Source organism: Amblyomma maculatum, chromosome 11 (assembly GCF_055883805.1).
Source record: "Amblyomma maculatum isolate TAMU_Amacu chromosome 11, ASM5588380v1, whole genome shotgun sequence".
NCBI lineage: Eukaryota > Metazoa > Arthropoda > Arachnida > Ixodida > Ixodidae > Amblyomma > Amblyomma maculatum.
Window position 1 is genome coordinate 149,691,229 of NC_139354.1, and position 16,629 is coordinate 149,707,857.

The window sequence follows — 16,629 nt, forward strand, 5'->3', positions numbered from 1 at the left end:
CGGCGATGGCGGCGAGTGCACATTATTGTGACGTCAGGAGCCATGAACAAAGCATAGTCGAAGTGGCAACAAACGAGGAAGGCAATCTGCGTAAGAAACAGGCAGCGAGTAAGCATGGTGCTCGCACTGCTGCCACCTCGCCCACGAGCAAGAAGCTTCTTTGAAAGGCCGGTAGTTGTGGCAGGGACCCAGAGCCACACCAAGGAGTTAGGTGCATATGTAGAAGGCTCGCCGGTGTCGTGGCGGTGTTTTTGTTGCCACTGGTTTTTCGTTGTAAGCGAACGGGCGAGCTGACGGCATTCTTTTGCGTACTGGGCGGCATCCGAGAGTGGCGTCGATTCAGAGACATCAGGGCGGTAAGGAAAAAGCGCATCCATTGTGCAGGTTGGCTCGCGCCCGTAAAGAAGAAAGAAGGGAGAAAATTCAGTGGTGGTCTGTATAGGTTACGAAGGTTATGAAGGGAAGAACCTGGTCCCAGTTGGAATGCGCGTCGTTGACGTACATCGCCAGCATGTAACTCAGAGTACGGTTGAAGCGCTCGGTCAGGCGATTCGTCTGAGGGTGGTAAGAAGTTGCGGTGCGGTGAATGATGCGGCATTCTTTCAGTAGGGCCTCAAGAGCTTCGGACAAGAAAACGCGCCCGCGGTCCTTCGGAGTCCCGTGGCGAAGAATCAAGTTGTTGAGAAGAAACAAAGCAACATCTCTTGCGGAGGCAGAGGGTAACGGTGATGCTTCAGTGTAGTGAGTAAGATGGTCTACTGCCACGATAATTCACCGGTTTCCAGCGGGAGTAGTAGGAAGAGGGCCATAGAGATCTATGCCAACGCGGTCAAACGGACGAGCAGGGCAGGGTAATGGCTGCAAGGAAACAGGGGACTTCTGTGGAGTTTTTCGGCGTTGACAAGATTCGCAAGCGCGCACAAATTGTCGTACAAAGCGGTACATTCCTCGCCAATAAAATCGCTGACGTAGGCGTGTGTAGGTTTTCAATACGCCACCGAGGGCACACTGTGGGTCACCATGGTACGCAGCACAAATATCGGCGCGGAGATGACGCGGGATGACTAGAAACCACTTCCGTCCATCAAGCAAATAATTGCGGCGATAGAGATGACCGTCACGAATGGTGGAGTGGTGGGCTTGCCAGACGAGCGCTTTGGATGAATTACCGGGAGTAGGACTTGAAAGAAAATGCAAAAGTACACTGATCCACGGGTCATCCCGCTGCTTGGTAACCATTGTCGACAGTGGAAAGAGTCGAAAAATCATAAGCACTGACATGGTCAGACGAGGCATCACTTGGCGAGCGAGAAAGAGCATCCGCGCCCATATGTTTCAGACCTGATCGATAAATGACATGAATGTCATACTCCTGGAGACTAAGAGCCCAGCGAGCAAGGCCACCGGATGGGTCTTTCAGAGAGGCCGGCCAGCACAAAGCGTGGTGATCTGTCACGTCATAAAACAGGCGGCCATACACAGGGACAAAATTTTCTGATGGCCCAAAATATGGCCAAACATTGTCTTTCTGTTACTGAATAGTTAGACCCTGCTTTCGTCAATGTTGGGCTGGCGTATGACACAACATAATCGCTGAAACTAGGATTACATTATGTAAGGACGGCACCAAGCTCAATACCGCTGGCGTCAGTATGAATCTCCGTAGGCGCAGTCGGATCAAAGTGGCGTAGAATGGGAGGCGAAACCAAAAGGCGGCGTAAAGTGTCGAAGGCTTTATCGTAGGCTGGTGTTCAGGCGGAAAGGTCGGAGCTTCCTGCAAGGAGCTGGGTCAGAGGAGCGATGATAGAGGCGAAGTTCAAGATGAAACGTCGAAAGTAGGAGCAGAGGTCGATAAAGCTCCGGAGCTGTTTCTGGAAGGTTGGTTTCGGAAACTCTGCAACTGCGCAAAGTTTGGTGGGGTCGGGAAGAATGCTGTCCTTAGAATTTACGTGGCCTAAAATTGCGAGTTTTCGAGCGAAAAAGTGCCACGTCTTCAAATTCAACTGAAGCCCAGCGTCGGCGAGACACGTGAGGGTATGCTTTATGCGGAGAAGGTGAGAAGAAAAGTCGGTAGAAAAAACTCCGATGTCATCCAGGTAACAAAGACAGGTCTGCCACTTGAATCCACGATGAACAGTGTCCATCAGGCGCTCGAAAGTAGCCCGAGCATTGAAAAGGCTAAAGGGCATAACGTTGAACTTGTATAAGCCATCAGATGTTATAAAGTAAGTTTTCGAGCCGTCATCGTCAGCCATCGGTACCTGCCAGTAGCCAGAGCATAAATCCAAAGAGGAGAAATACTCGGCTCCCTGTAAACAGCCCAAGGCGTCGTCGATTCGTGGCAGAGGATAGACGTCTTTGCGCATGATCTTGTGTAGCCTACGGTAATCGACGCAAAACCGGATCGAACCATCTTTCTTGGTGACCAAAACAATTGGAGAAGCCCATGGACTATTTGATGGCTGTATGACGCCCCGGCGAAGCATATTGTCCACGTTATCAGCAATGAATTGCCACTCAGAGGCCGACACGCGATAAGGGCGCTGTCGTGAAGGTGCGTTTGTACCAGTGTCGATTGTGCGCGTAACGAAAGACGTGCGACCCAGAGCCGTGTGAGGAAAATCGAAGGCAAAAGTGAAGCTCCGTAGAAGGGCAGTGAGTTGGTCGCGTTGCGCGGGTGGAAGATCTGCGTCAATAGTTTGTTGAAGAACATCGGGTAGTGTCGAAGCGGTCGCTATATCGCAAGAGCTGAGAACATTAACGCCTAATGAAGTAGGCGTGGCAGGAAGAGTATTTACAAGCGCGGGATCAAGTTCTTCAATACGACCGAGACACTCGCCGCGTAGCAAGACGGATGGGCAGGAAAATGGATTCGATACATACATTGCACTAAGACCTTCTTCGAACTTGAGAACAGCAAATGGAAGCAGGAGGCAGGGATGGCGTGAAGCGGCATCGGACGGTGTGAAGAAGACAGTCGAAGTAGTAACACTTTCACAGGAGAGTGGAATGAGGGCAGCAGAAAATAGAGGAATGTCTGTGTCATTGGCAACAAGGAGTTTTGCAGACCGGGTAGGGACGTCACACAAGACAGTATCGCACACAGGAAAAAAGGCAACTTCCTCGCGGGCGCAGTCAATAATGGCACGATGAGTGGAAAGGAAATCGTAGCCCACGATGATGCCGTGTGAGCAGTGAGCCATTACAATAAACTCGATAGTGTATAAGACGTCTTCGATGAGAGCACTGACCGTGCACCCTGCTGAGGGATGAATGTGCTGGGATGAAGCGGTGCGAAGCGAAAAGTTGGGCAGTGCGGTGGTCACCTTGCGAAGATGACGGCAAAGGGGTTTACTGATGACGGATACGGCAGCGCCCGTGTCAACAAGAGCGAGTATTGCGACACCGTCGACAAACACTTGTATTACGTTAGCGGGAGAAGTCGGAGGACTTGAAGAGTACGAACCAAGCGCAGTTCTTGCCCCGGGAACTGCGACTGTTAGTTTCCCTCAACAGCGCCGGTAGAACGACGGAGAAGCGGGGATGGTGAACGGCGACGAGGGGAAGATGATCGGCGAGAGGTATACGTTTGATTGTCCCCCCCAAAAAACGAATTCGGAACCAGGCTGAGTTCTCGACGAGGGCTGGTCGGTGTCGTACGAGTAGTTCCAGGGGTCAGGGTGAGAAGGTGGAAGGCGTTAGCGGAAAAGACGTGCTACATGTCCCGGCAGCCCGCAAGAGTAGCAGATTGGCCGGTTGTCCGCGGTACGCCAAGGGTCAGTAGGGCGTTGGCGTACCCTTGGAATAGGGACATGGAATGTAGACCCAGGCAAAGGCGAAGGATGGTTGGAAGGGGCGGCCTGGTAGGAAACAGGTGCGGTTGGCATTAGTGGCCTGGCCGCAACAAGGGCGTACGTCAATGGTGCCGTTACTTGCGCCTGTAAAGGGCTGGGCGGAAGGACATCAGCGATGTGGTCTTGAACGACACGCCGTATGGTAGGTGCCGAAGATAGAGCCATGTCAGGAACAAGGCGACCAGTATCTTGTAATTGAGGGACCAATGATAGCTGGCGGGCGACCTCTTCACGAACGAAGGCTTGGATCTGTTGAATCAAAGGGCTGTCCTCTGATGAAGTAGAACTGCCCAGTGCTAGTGTAGAGATGGTGTCGTCTCTAATACCGGACAGCCGGGTAGAAGCGCGCAGCTTTCGAAGCTCGTCGTAGCTCTGGCAAAGCTTAATGACGTCACTGACGGTGGCAGAATTTTTCACCCAGAGCATTTGATACGCGTCCTCGGAGATACCTTCCAGGATGTTTCCGATCATATCCGCTTCGGACATTAGGGCGTCGACACGTTTGCACAGGTCAACGTTGTCTTCTATATAACTTGTGAATGACTCTTCGGCATGCTGAGTGCGCTCACGCAAGCGTTGTTCTGCTCGGAGCTTGCGAACTGCAGGACGGCTGAACACTTCCGCAAAATTCTTCTTAAACTCAGACCAAGATGGCAGGTCTGCCTTATGGTTGCGAAACCAGAGGTTCGCCACGTCGGTCAGGTAAAAGATAACGTTACTTAACTTGATAGTGTCGTCCCATCTGTTGTAACTACTGACACGTTCATACGCCGACAACCAGTCGTCGACGGCTTGGTCGGCCGTGCAACTGAAGAGGAATGGGTCACGCTGACGTAGAACGCCAGAACACAGTACCGTGGTTAGTATGGGCGGCGATGTCGAGGCGGTCTCGTCCGGCATGATGGAAGCAGATGGCAATGTGCGGCTTCTGAGTTCCAGGGCGGATGGGAACGTACCCAGCAGCACCTGCACCAATTGTAGGGGTGTGTTTATTCAGTAAACCCAGATGGATTCAGCCGCTCAGGAGGAACTCGCAGGGGGGCGTCAGGCGTAGCGAATCAGCAAGGCAGCGACCAACTTCTTCGTCCTCGTGCGCGCCAGCACGGGATGCATGACAGTGGCTATGAAGACGAAGATTACCACACTACAATATATATATATATATATATATATATATATATATATATATATATATATATATATATATATATATATATATAAGATTAAGAGCATGACCGTATATATCGTATTGTAGCTTTACAAAAAGAGTACTATGATCAGGCGTATCAAGAGCCTTAGTGAAGTCTACAAAAATTCCTAGTGTCAGCAATGTTGCTTAATACATATTAATGTATTCTTTTCATCAAGCAATGCCTGGTCTGTTTTTGTTTTGTGAACCCATACTGGCAGTTATTTATAATAGATTATGTTTGTAAGAAATTATGAAAACGAAAATGAATACACGTTCAAGTCCCTTAGGGAACAATGGCTAAACTGATATTGGCCTACAATTACTTTGATCATTTCTGTCTCCCTTTTTAAAAATTGCGGTAACCCTAGCAAGTTTCATGACAGCAGGAAAACCGCCTTAGACATGGTACTATTTAATGTAAGACATATTTTATTCGACGGGTTTGAATACTGCAGGAGTCTAGGCTTTTCGTGTCCTTCAGGGTTAATGCGCAGCTAATTTTCATCAGTCGGTTCAAAAAACAGGTATTGTGAAATTTTGTCACTCAAAAATCTCGAACAGGCAGGCTTGTGAGAGCGACTCCCAACTGAAGTAAATATACGTTAAAAGCATTGGCCAGGCACTATCCACTTAGTTCAGTACCTTCAACTTTCAAGGTCGTAATTTTTTTCGACGAGTAATTATGTTTAACAGCAGATTAGGACGTTGCCATTTTTCTTTAAGATTACCGGATAGTTCCCCATCAAATAGGCTATTGTAGTAAGTAGTCATAGCTGACCTAATTTCATTGTTCAAACGATTGCGTAATGCTTTAAATTCAGCCAAAAGCATGGTATCCTTAGTTGTAATGAATTTAGAGAACTTTCCGTGTTTTTTAATAATCGTATAAGTCATGCGGACATCCAAGCTCCGGCTCTAAACAGGAAGGTCAACGGAAAGCTCTGAATATCAACTGGCTTCACGCTGTCGCACATTACCTGCCCCTGCGACTCACTGCATAGTGCTTAACTGTCATCTTTCGTTCGGGAAGAAGCGAGCGACAATGCTCCTGTTCTGGCACTATTGCTGCAATTTCTTGCCCTATTCCTGTCTTCATAAGACAAAGGCTGTCGGCAGCAGGAGACGCCTGAAGGCTTACGATATGCTGGTGGAGGAGCGTTATCGTTCGTGTGGTAGCTTCCTCGTACTCTTGTATAGCTTTATGTCTTCTGCACAGACGTGACTGACTGTAAAATCCTGGATCTTCTCATTTAATAGGCGTAAACTGTCGTTACAGGTTTTCAGTCTGGCGTGATTGAGCCTTTAGTCAAAGATAGTTGCATCGTCCGATTGCAGTCATTCACTTGCCTCATGGCAGCGCCGGATCTCAAACACTCGTTGAATGACGTCCTTCCTTTCGATGCGGTACATGATGTCTCGATGAAGCCCTCTTCTCTCTCCGGTGAGATTCGCTGATGGAGCGTTTGTTAGTTTTCACGAGGGTCGTTGGATTTTTTGTAACCTCCAGGAATTATAAATGGAGGAGCTCACAATACCTTCCCGGTTTTGGGCGCCAAAGTATATAGAAGGGTGGACGCGTTTAATTCCACGCAGTCCCCGGCTATTCATATGCTAACATGTCCTCTGTCGCGCTCTCGAGTACCAAACCTCTTCTTCCTCTTTTTCGTTTTTCTTGAAGATTCCTTTACGAATCTGCAACACATTTTACAGAGAGGAGGAGGGTATCGGAGAGGATAGCGGTACTTCCCGCACTGCGCAACCACGCGCCTCTGCGGAGAGCTGACGGAGTAGAGCAGGAAAGCGCTTGCCGACATCGCATGTGCAGGGCATGAAAATGGATTATGCCTAAAATGGAGTAACTTGGACTATTTGTGAATCTCAAACGTGCGCTGATATCGCACAACACACGGACGCCTCTTCATGTCGCCTTCATAGAAATGGAGCTGCCGGAAGTATGCTTCGCAGCCGCGCACACATGGTTCCGCTGCCGTTTTCGCTGCACATTCAGTTCAGCAGTATTGAACTCGTCTATTTTTAAGAACTTTGGCTCTTACTACGCTGCTCAATTTCTTGGGGTCTGCTACCCTCTCCCTTCGTATCCTTTCGGCGTGAAATTCTCTAAGTCCCCCCCAAAAATAACATGGGGACCCCCATAGTAGATCGATATACCAACGGAATTGGTGGTTGATTGGTGAGGTCATTAGTATATTGCCAAGTCTTAACACACATGGACAGTACGGCAGCAAAGACCTCGGATTAACAGGGCAACGGGAAAATCGAGCGCAACAGCAGCGGAACCGGCACGCATGCATGTCTCCAGCAGCTGCGTCGTCTTCTTTGAAGCGATGGCGCTTCGTCTTCTTTAGGAGCTATACACATGCCTCTCTTCCGAAAGATGCATCGTTCCAATGCTAAGCTCAAAGGAGGAAAACGGCCGCACAAACACCCCTAGTGTCTGCACGTGTTGCTTTGCGAATAAAAAGGTAGCGTAGAAAACATGAAGAGTCCCCTCTAGGGTCGCACTTAATACGGCTTAAGCCGGAATACATGCCCGACTTCTGAACGTTAGTAAAGGCGTGATGATGCTTGGCGTCCGCTGGCATGCACGTGGATGTTGAGGTCACCGATGCAACAGATGACTATGTACAGTCTGAACTAGGCTTCATAAGTATTTCTGACGCGCCTTTACGGCGAGCCGTTGTCCAAACCAAGACCTTACCACCAGGTCGAAAATCAACGTCATGTCTCCGGAGGTTGTAGTGATAAGCGTCGGTACCTTGTTGGTGCTGTATGTTGAGTCGTGCCAGTTGTCGAGCCTCCTCTGCGCGCTCGCATACTGGTCGAGCATCATCGGCGACGCCGTCAGGCGGTTCGTGCGGTAGCAGAGCGTCGAGTATTGCTGTAACGTTTCTGCCATGCACCAGCTGGAGCGGTTGTATACATGCCTTCTCCTTGACTGCATAAGTACTATAAGCGAACGTAACATAAGGTAACACCTCATACCAGTTCCGATGGTTGGCGACCACGTACAAAGCGATCATGGTAAACGAGGTATAGGTATCTGTCACGAGATCAGCGCATATATTTGAGCCGGTGCGGCGCGAAGACCGCGCAACGGTGCATGGAAAGTTCGAAGACTTTCGAAAAACCCCTCCTTCCCCGGAGGAGAGCGCGCAGTCTTGAACGCATCGACTTCACCCTCCCTCTCATAGTTTCTTCTCTGGAAGCTTTGGTCGCGTTTAACCAATGACGACGAGGAAAAGAGAATGCTTCAATGAGCGAAGCTAAGTGTTCGTGCGCGTAAGTTTTGGCGCGCTGGAACTGACAGACGCGGCGCGCCCTATTTATTGAGGTCGCGTCGCAAGTGCTACTATTACTCGACTCTCGGGGTTCACCCGCTGCTGGCAAGCCCACAGATCTGCGAGGGAGCGGCGCTCGTCTTACATGGCGGCCACATCTGACTCTCCAGGCGTCGCTCTGCAACAGTGCCCGGTGAACAATTTGGTGTTGGTTTTGTTTGACTCTCTCGTGTATTGTCCTGTGTTGTAAACCCTCTGGTTATTGAATACCTGTTTAGTTGCATGCATAGCGCTGCTTTTCTGTGAACCTCTCGTCTGTACACTTTAAGTGATCGTGTGTATTCCTCTGTATCGTCTCTTGCTGTGTATAAAGTTTGTTTTTGTTTGTTACTTCTAACCGTCCGACCCTTAATCTGGTTCGAACCGGCGAAAGCTGGGCACCAAACGGCCACCCGCTTCTGTCACTACAAGGTAGTTGAATTCCAGCTGAGCTTGCCATGCAAGTCGAGGGCATCTCCTTTGCGAATGGAACAGCTTGTTCATTTCAGCACATTCCGGAGCGTTCCGGCACAAAAAGACACAGAATGCAGCAGTCCGTTAGGACACTGTTCCCACAAACCGCAATGTGCGTAAGAATATGCTTACCTTTACAGGCGATTACGTCAGCCGTGCAGTACGCTGTCCGCGTTCGTATCAGAGGCACCGGAACAACCAGTGCGATTCTGTTTTTTTCTTTTTTTGCGCAAAAAACACGACACAAAAGAAACGAGGTAGACAGGACAAGCGCTTACTAAAAACTCAGGTTTTTATTGACGGAACATTTGCTTAAATACACCAGCTGCTCTTATCAACAAGGAGAAGAAAAGAAGGGACTTCGCATACATACATATCAGATCAGCACAGATCCCATCATCGCACGAGTGAATGCATGCTTCGAGTTTTAATTCTGCGCAAGATAACTGAATTCATTTTTTGAGAGCAAAATTGAATGATTGCTGACACACGAGTTAACCGATTTTTCTATCTTATTAGCCTCAGTTATCTCTCTTCCAAGCTGAGTCTTGCACCGGCGCAGTACTGACGTGTTTTCGAGCGCGGGAGTGCAGTTGCGGCAATCCCGAATATGGTCAATCATTTTGCTACCTGAATTGTTCCTGACATCTCTAGCGTGCTGCCTCGGCCTATCATTAAGGCACCTCCCAGACTGACTCATATACTGCTTACCACAGGCAAGCGGTATCGAGTACACAACGCTCTTTTTACAGGCCACGAAGCGCTGCTGGTGACGCTTCGAACAAGCGACACCCTCCTCCTCCGCATTCACTCTCTTGCAAATCCTGGACAGTTTTTCTGGAACGGTAAAATCCACTCTAACACCAGCCCTAGCACCGATCTTAATATTATGCGAGATTCCGTGAATGTACGGAATAACCGCCACTTTCTTCTGGTCAATTTGATCGGGCATGCTGGCTGGTTTCTTCAGCAGGTTCTCGGCCGTTGATGCCAGCAAGGCCGGTTGGCAACCTGCGCTTGAAAGGCGCTGCAACTGGATGTCAAAGCTGCGTCCTACCAAATGCAGGCAGGACTTGCTCAGAGCGTTGGAAAGGCACGATCTCACAATGCCTCCTTTTACGGCTTTGGAGTGTGCCGAGCTGAAGGGAGGCAAGGGCTTGTTGCCTCTGGGCTCGAAGGCCCAACATACGTGTTCACTTGAAAAATGAAGCCCTATATTTAAAAACCGAATGAAATTATCTTCCAGTAACTCGTGCGTCAATTCTAATGGTGCTAGGCACTCTGCAAACGTCGTTAGATGCTTATGTACACTAGCCGAAAAAGATTCTTTGTCACAACCTACGAACACAATGAAATCATCAACAAATCTAAAAACTTTTAAAACGTTAGTGTCGCGAAGGCAGTCATGCAGCATCTTGTCACGTGTCGCTAAAAAGATGTCACTAAGACATGGTGCTAGGCACGATCCAATGCATACTCCTTGTTTTTGAATTACTGTCATATCTTTCCACTTCGCATACGTGGAAGTCAAGTACATTGTTAACAGTTCGACGAAGCCAACCGATAAACCTGCATTATTTTGGAAGGCTGTTGCACCATGGCAATAATGGTGCACCATGTCGCACCATTATTGCCTCCTGGCGATGAAATTTTATTTCAGTTTCAGCTTAATTTTTAGAAAATAGTTGGTGCTTTGTTCAGGCGTTGGGATGGATGGATAGAATATAGGAGCGTCCGCTTTGAAACGGGGTGGTAGCAGTAGCTATCATGCTCATTTTTGTGTTGGGTGTTGGGTTATATCAGCAGCGCCACTTGTGTGTGAAAGGCTACGAAGTTACGCAGCCCCACCCCCAGCATGTTAAGTAATATCCTTGCCCGCAACACCCTAAAGCATATTGTCCAACCATAGCACCCCTTCGCAACGCAAGAAGTGATTTGCAATGGGACAAACACCCAAGACTGATCAGGTAGCGTGTTTTGAATGAAACAAATGTCCAAAAAGTTGTTTTTATTTTTACAGTGTATCGTAAACAGAAATGAAAACGTAGTAAAGAAATATATTCGCTTAGTCATGTATACTTCTCCTTATTTGAGAAAGTCAATGTATTTCCACATTAGCTCCTATACAAAAATGCTGTTGTGTTTCCGAGCACAAATCTTCTTGCGTAATCTCAAATGAAAGTCTGTTGCGGATCTGACGTTATAAACACATCTAACCTTGAGGCTCCTTTGAGAGGTTGATGACTCATTAAAAACACATTACGTGCGCAAAGAATATACAATATCCATTTTTGTAAGGGATATACGTACCTGCTCTGCTGCCTTCATTCCAAGAGTCGCCGAAGCCGTTTTTTCTGTGTGACAAGAGTTCGCCAAGGATTCTTGCAGACCTTTCCGTTCCGTGTAGCCGTGTGACAAATACATACTTCCGGAAATTTCGTGTTGAAGCAGTCTGACAGGGTAGCTGACATTCCGCGAACACGCTGTCGCCAGCTTCCGCGGTGTGAACCGGCCTTTACTGGCTCTATATTCCAACAGAACAAGTCAGCCCACAAATGTGTGCACTGCTGATTACGGAATATATATATATATATATATATATATATATATATTGTATTGAAAAGAGGAAGTTTCAATCAGGCGGACAGATCGCCGAGAAAGAGGAAGTGCCTTTTGCGGACATGCTGTCTACAAGCTGAGCCACCCGCGCTCCGGTCTTACTCGCTACCAGTGCCCACTACCAGTGCCTGGATCCCCGCTTAACACTTGGTGGAGGTCGGGGGATTTCTCTTCTACTTTCTCGCCCTGAAGCTCCTCAGCCGCCGAATTCCAACCGCAATGACTGACTCCAGCACCAACACCACCGGCCCCGCTACCTCGGCCTCTTCGGCCTCTTCAATTCCATGCTCCAGGGTGCTTCGACAGCGGGACCCGCCGTTCTTCAGCGGTACCGACGATCAGGACGTGGAGGACTGGCTTTCGTCGTATGAGCGTGTAAGCACCCACAATAAGTGGGATGACGTCTTGAAACTTAACGTCATCTTGTACCTTACACAAGTGGCAAAGTTATGGTTCACCAATCACGAGGCTGACATTCCAACTTGGGCCTCGTTCAAATCTCGCTTTGTGGATGTCTTCGGTCGCCCTGCGGTCCGCAAGCTTCGCGCCGAACACCGTTTGCGCGAGCGGATCCAGCAGACAGGAGAAACCTTTACCAGCTACATCGAAGACGTTTTAGATTTGTGTCATCGTGTAAACGCATCAATGAATGAAGTCGAGAAGATTCGCCACATCATGATGGGCATCCACGAAGGCGTATTTAACATTCTGATGGCAAAAGAGCCCCGCACTGAAAGTGAGGTTGTCACGATGTGTCAAAGCTACGACGACTTTCGTCGGCAACGCATCGTCCCTCGACAACCTGAAGCCATGATCGCGGCTATGTCTGACGCCCATGTCAGCTCCACACTAATTCAAGAAATTAAAGACTTCGTACGGGAAGAAGTTGCACGGCAATTATCGCTAATTCCTAACGTTCCGCATTCTAGTTCACGCCTGGCTCCGACCATACGCCAGGTTATTCAGGAACAAGTTGCCGACGCACTTCCGCCCCCTCGACAACCAAGTTTTCATGCCGCTCCACTGACAGCTCCGCTCATTCACGCCGACGCTGTCCCGACGCCCGCACACAGTCCACTGTCGTATGCTGAGGTTGCCGCAAGACCACCACCTCCTACGCCTTTTCCATCGTACGGTTCACCTCAGCCGGCATTTTTCACCCAGCGCCGCGCGCCACCTATTCTACGCCCTTGGCGCACATCTGACCACCGGCCCATTTGCTTTGCATGTGGTCTCCCTGGCCATGTTGCACGCCTGTGCCGCCGTCACCCGGCCCCGTACGCTTTCGATCAGAGCCCGGTCAACTACGCGCAGCCGCCGTCCCATCTCCGTGCGTCCCCTCAGCCCTCGTCCAACTTTGACCACTTCTCGAATGACAACCGCTCAACCTCTCCGCGCCGTCGCTCTCCGTCGCCGATGCGTCGCCGTTCTACCTCGCCAATGCCGGAAAACCACTAGACGCAGTTCCGCAGGCAAGAACTGCGCTTCCGTCGACCAGTGAAAGTCCTGCTTCGCCACCGAACAATTTAATTGAACTTACCATTAAAAATATTTGTACTCTTCCGCTTGTAGATACTGGTGCTGCTGTGTCGGTTATTGATGTTAGACTGTGCCGCTTGTTACGAAAAGTTGTTCTGCCATATTCTGGGGTTTCATTGCACTCCGCCACTGCTCAGCACATCGAACCGATCGGTACCTGCACGGCTGGAGTCACCATTCAGAACGTTCTCTACGTCATCAGTTTTATCGTTCTCCGTGACTGCTCTCATGACATTATTTTAGGATGGGACTTCTTGTGTCGCAATCGCGCTGTAATTCATTGCGCTCGTGCCGAAGTAGAGTTTTTTCCGCTGTGCACCGCATCGACTGCCGCTAACGCTCTTGGGGAAGCCAAATGCCACGTTGCGGGTGCTACTGATATCCCGCCTTCATCTGCTGCGATTGTGCCTATAAACTGTCCCTCTCTTCAAGACTGTACAGTGCTCTTCACCCCATCTTCCCTCTTCGTCTCGCGACGCTGTCTTCCCCTGCCCTGCGCCGTCCTTACTGTACGAAGCGGACGCACCGAACTAGCCATTACTAACGATTCGTTCTATCCACTCACGTTGCAACGTGGCGAGTGCGTTGGGCATGCTGAGCCTGTTCGGTCAGAAAATTTTGTGACCGTCCCACCGGTTTTCTGCACCTGTGCCGACACAATATCTCACAACGTCAGTGCCCTTAGCCCACCTCGTTCCTCGTCTCCTTCACCGCCTCTGGCTACCTTCGACAAAGCCATCGACAGTGCTCTCGCTCCAGATCAGCGCGCCAAGCTCCTCGACCTACTGAACCATTTCCGAGCTTCCTTTGACATCCAGCAGCTATCCTTGGGTCATATATCAACTGTTTCTCACCACATCTATACTGGTACGCACGCCCCATTACGCCAACGCCCTTATCGTGTATCAGCCTCAGAGCGCCGCATTATTGATGAGCAAGTCGACGAGATGCCCAGGAGGGGTGTAATTCAGCCTTCCAGTAGCACTTGGGTGTCCCCGGTCGTTTTAGTCAAGAAGAAAGACGGGTCAATTCGGTTCTGTGTGGACTACCGACGCCTTAATGCGATCACACAAAAGGACGTCTATCCGCTACCACGCATAGACGACGCGCTGGACACTTTGCATGGAGCGGAATTTTTCTCTTCAATCGATTTACGTTCTGGCTACTGGCAAGTTCCGATGGCTGAGGACGATCGCCCCAAGACAGCTTTTGTCACCCCCGACGGGCTCTATGAGTTCAACGTCATGCCATTTGGCCTGTGTAATGCGCCCGCCACATTTGAACGCATGATGGACAATATTCTCCGCGGTTTGAAGTTTCACACATGTCTCTGCTACTTGGATGATATTGTTATATTTTCATCCGACTTCGCGACCCACCTAACTCGCCTTGAAACTGTCTTGCAATGCCTTAGCAACGCCAGTCTACAGCTCAATCCGAAAAAGTGCCATTTCACCGCTCGCCAACTCACTATTTTAGGGCATTTAGTGCCCAAAGATGGCATCCTTCCAGATCCATCTAAACTTCGCTGAATTCCCGAAGCCAACATCTATCAAGCAATTACGCAGCTTTATAGGCTTATGCTCCTAATTTAGGCGTTTCGTTCGGAACTTTGCGACCATCATTGCCCCTCTGACGCGACTTCTCAGCGCTCACAAATATATTTCTGCCTGGTCGCCGGCTTGCGATGCTGCTTTTACGAAATTGCGCACGATACTTACCTCACCCCCCGTATTGCGCCATTTTGACCCGGCTGCTCCTACTGAAGTGCACACCGATGCCAGCGACGTCCGCCTCGGCGCTGTTCTTGCCCAACGAAAACCCGGTGTTGATGAATACGTTGTGGCGTACGCAAGTCTAATTTTGACCAAAGCCGAGACCAGCTATTCGGTGACAGAAAAGGAATGCTTGGCCATTGTTTGGAAACTTCAGAAATTTCGGCCATACTTGTATGGGCGCCCATTCGATGTTGTTACAGACCACCACGCTTTGTGTTGGTTGTCTTCACTAAAAGACCCCACCGGCCGTCTCGCCCGCTGGTCGCTTAGACTACAAGAGTATGATATCCAAGTCATCTATCGTACAGGGCGTAAGCACTCCGACGCAGACGCTTTATTTCGCTCGCCAGTGTCGCCTGACGCTCCGTTGTCCCCTGCCTACAGCTCCGCCTTGTCTTCCTTGTCCATCGACAACACGCCATCAGAACAGCGCAAGGATCCGTGGCTTACATCACTAATCGATCTTCTTACGAACTCGTCACTTTCACCGGCTCCTCGCGCCCTTCGTCGTCAAGTGCAGCATTTCGTCCTTCGTGACCGTCTTCTCTATCGACGCAGTTATATGCCAGATGGCCGTAAGTGGCTGCTTGTCGTACCTCGCCACCTCCGTAGTGACATATGTGCATCTTGCCATAATGATCCGCAGTGTGGCCGTTTGGGTGTATTTAAGAATTATGAACGGTTGCGACAGCAGTTTAACCTGCGCGGTATGTACACCTTCGTCAACAAGTATGTGCGTTCATGCATCGACTGCCAGCGTCGCAAGCCTTCTCCTCTCCATCAGCCGGCTCCGCTACAGCATCTTCCGTGCCCGTAACGACCATTCGATCGTGTTTGCATCGACTTGTATGGACCCCTGCCATATACATCTGCAGGGAATCGTTGGATCATCATGGCCGTCGATCACCTTACTAGCTATGCGGAGACAGCAGCACTTCAGGATGCCACCGGACCCAACATCGCGTCCTTTCGTCTTCATTTCATTCTGCGGCACGGGGCCCCTCGTGAACTTCTAAGTGATCGAGGAAAGTCTTTCCTATCCGAGGTTGTCGAAGCGCTCCTACGCGAATGTCAGACCATCCACCGGACAGCCAGCGCGTACCACCCTCAAACCAATGGCCTCACAGAGCGCTTCAACCGCACACTGGGTGACATGATGTCCAAGTACATCGCCTCCGACCACTCCGATTGGGACAAGATTCTCCCATTTGTAACCTATGCCTATAACACCGCCGTTCAAGCAACTACCGGATTCTCACCATTTTTTCTGCTGTACGGGCGTGAACCTTCGTCTCCACTCGACACCATCCTCCCCTACCGTCCTGATATCTCAGAGTACACATCACTTTCAGCAGCTGCCAGGCACGCTGAAGAATGTCGCAAGCTGGCTCGCTCGCTTACTTCGGACGAGCAAGCACAGAAGAAAGCGCACAGCGACAGCAGCCACCCTGTGCATCAATTCTCTCCCGGTGCTCACGTATGGCTCTGGGTCCCGTCGACACCACGTCTCCCGTCAATTACCTTGTTGAACCGCTTGCCGCTTCCACCGACCTTCGTCGCCGTGGGCGTGAGATTGTTCACGTGGACCGTTTGAAACCCTATTACGATCCCGCTATCCTCTCGTCTCCTTGAGTCGCCAGGATGGCTCTTCTTTTCTGCGGGGGAAAGATTGTAAAGAGGAAGTTCCAATCAGGCGGAGAGATCGCCGAGAAAGAGGAAGTGCCTTTTGCGGACAAGTTGTCTACAAGCTCAGCCACCCCCGCTCCGGTCTTCTCGCTACCAGTGCCTGGATCCCCGCTTAACACTATATATATATATATTGTAGTGGACTACAC

The 16,629-nt window shown here is 49.9% G+C and overlaps 1 protein-coding gene across 1 annotated transcript in view; it reads left to right on the plus strand.

Annotated features, from left to right (window-relative positions):
• Positions 1-11,696: 11,696 nt before the first annotated feature.
• LOC146175167 (uncharacterized) overlaps positions 11,697-16,629 on the plus strand; it is an 89,121-nt gene continuing 84,188 nt past the window's right edge. Inside the window, exon 1 of the mRNA XM_084585539.1 lies at positions 11,697-12,483. Coding sequence (XP_084441665.1) covers positions 11,697-12,483 — 787 coding nt within the window. The remainder of the gene's footprint in view (positions 12,484-16,629) is intronic.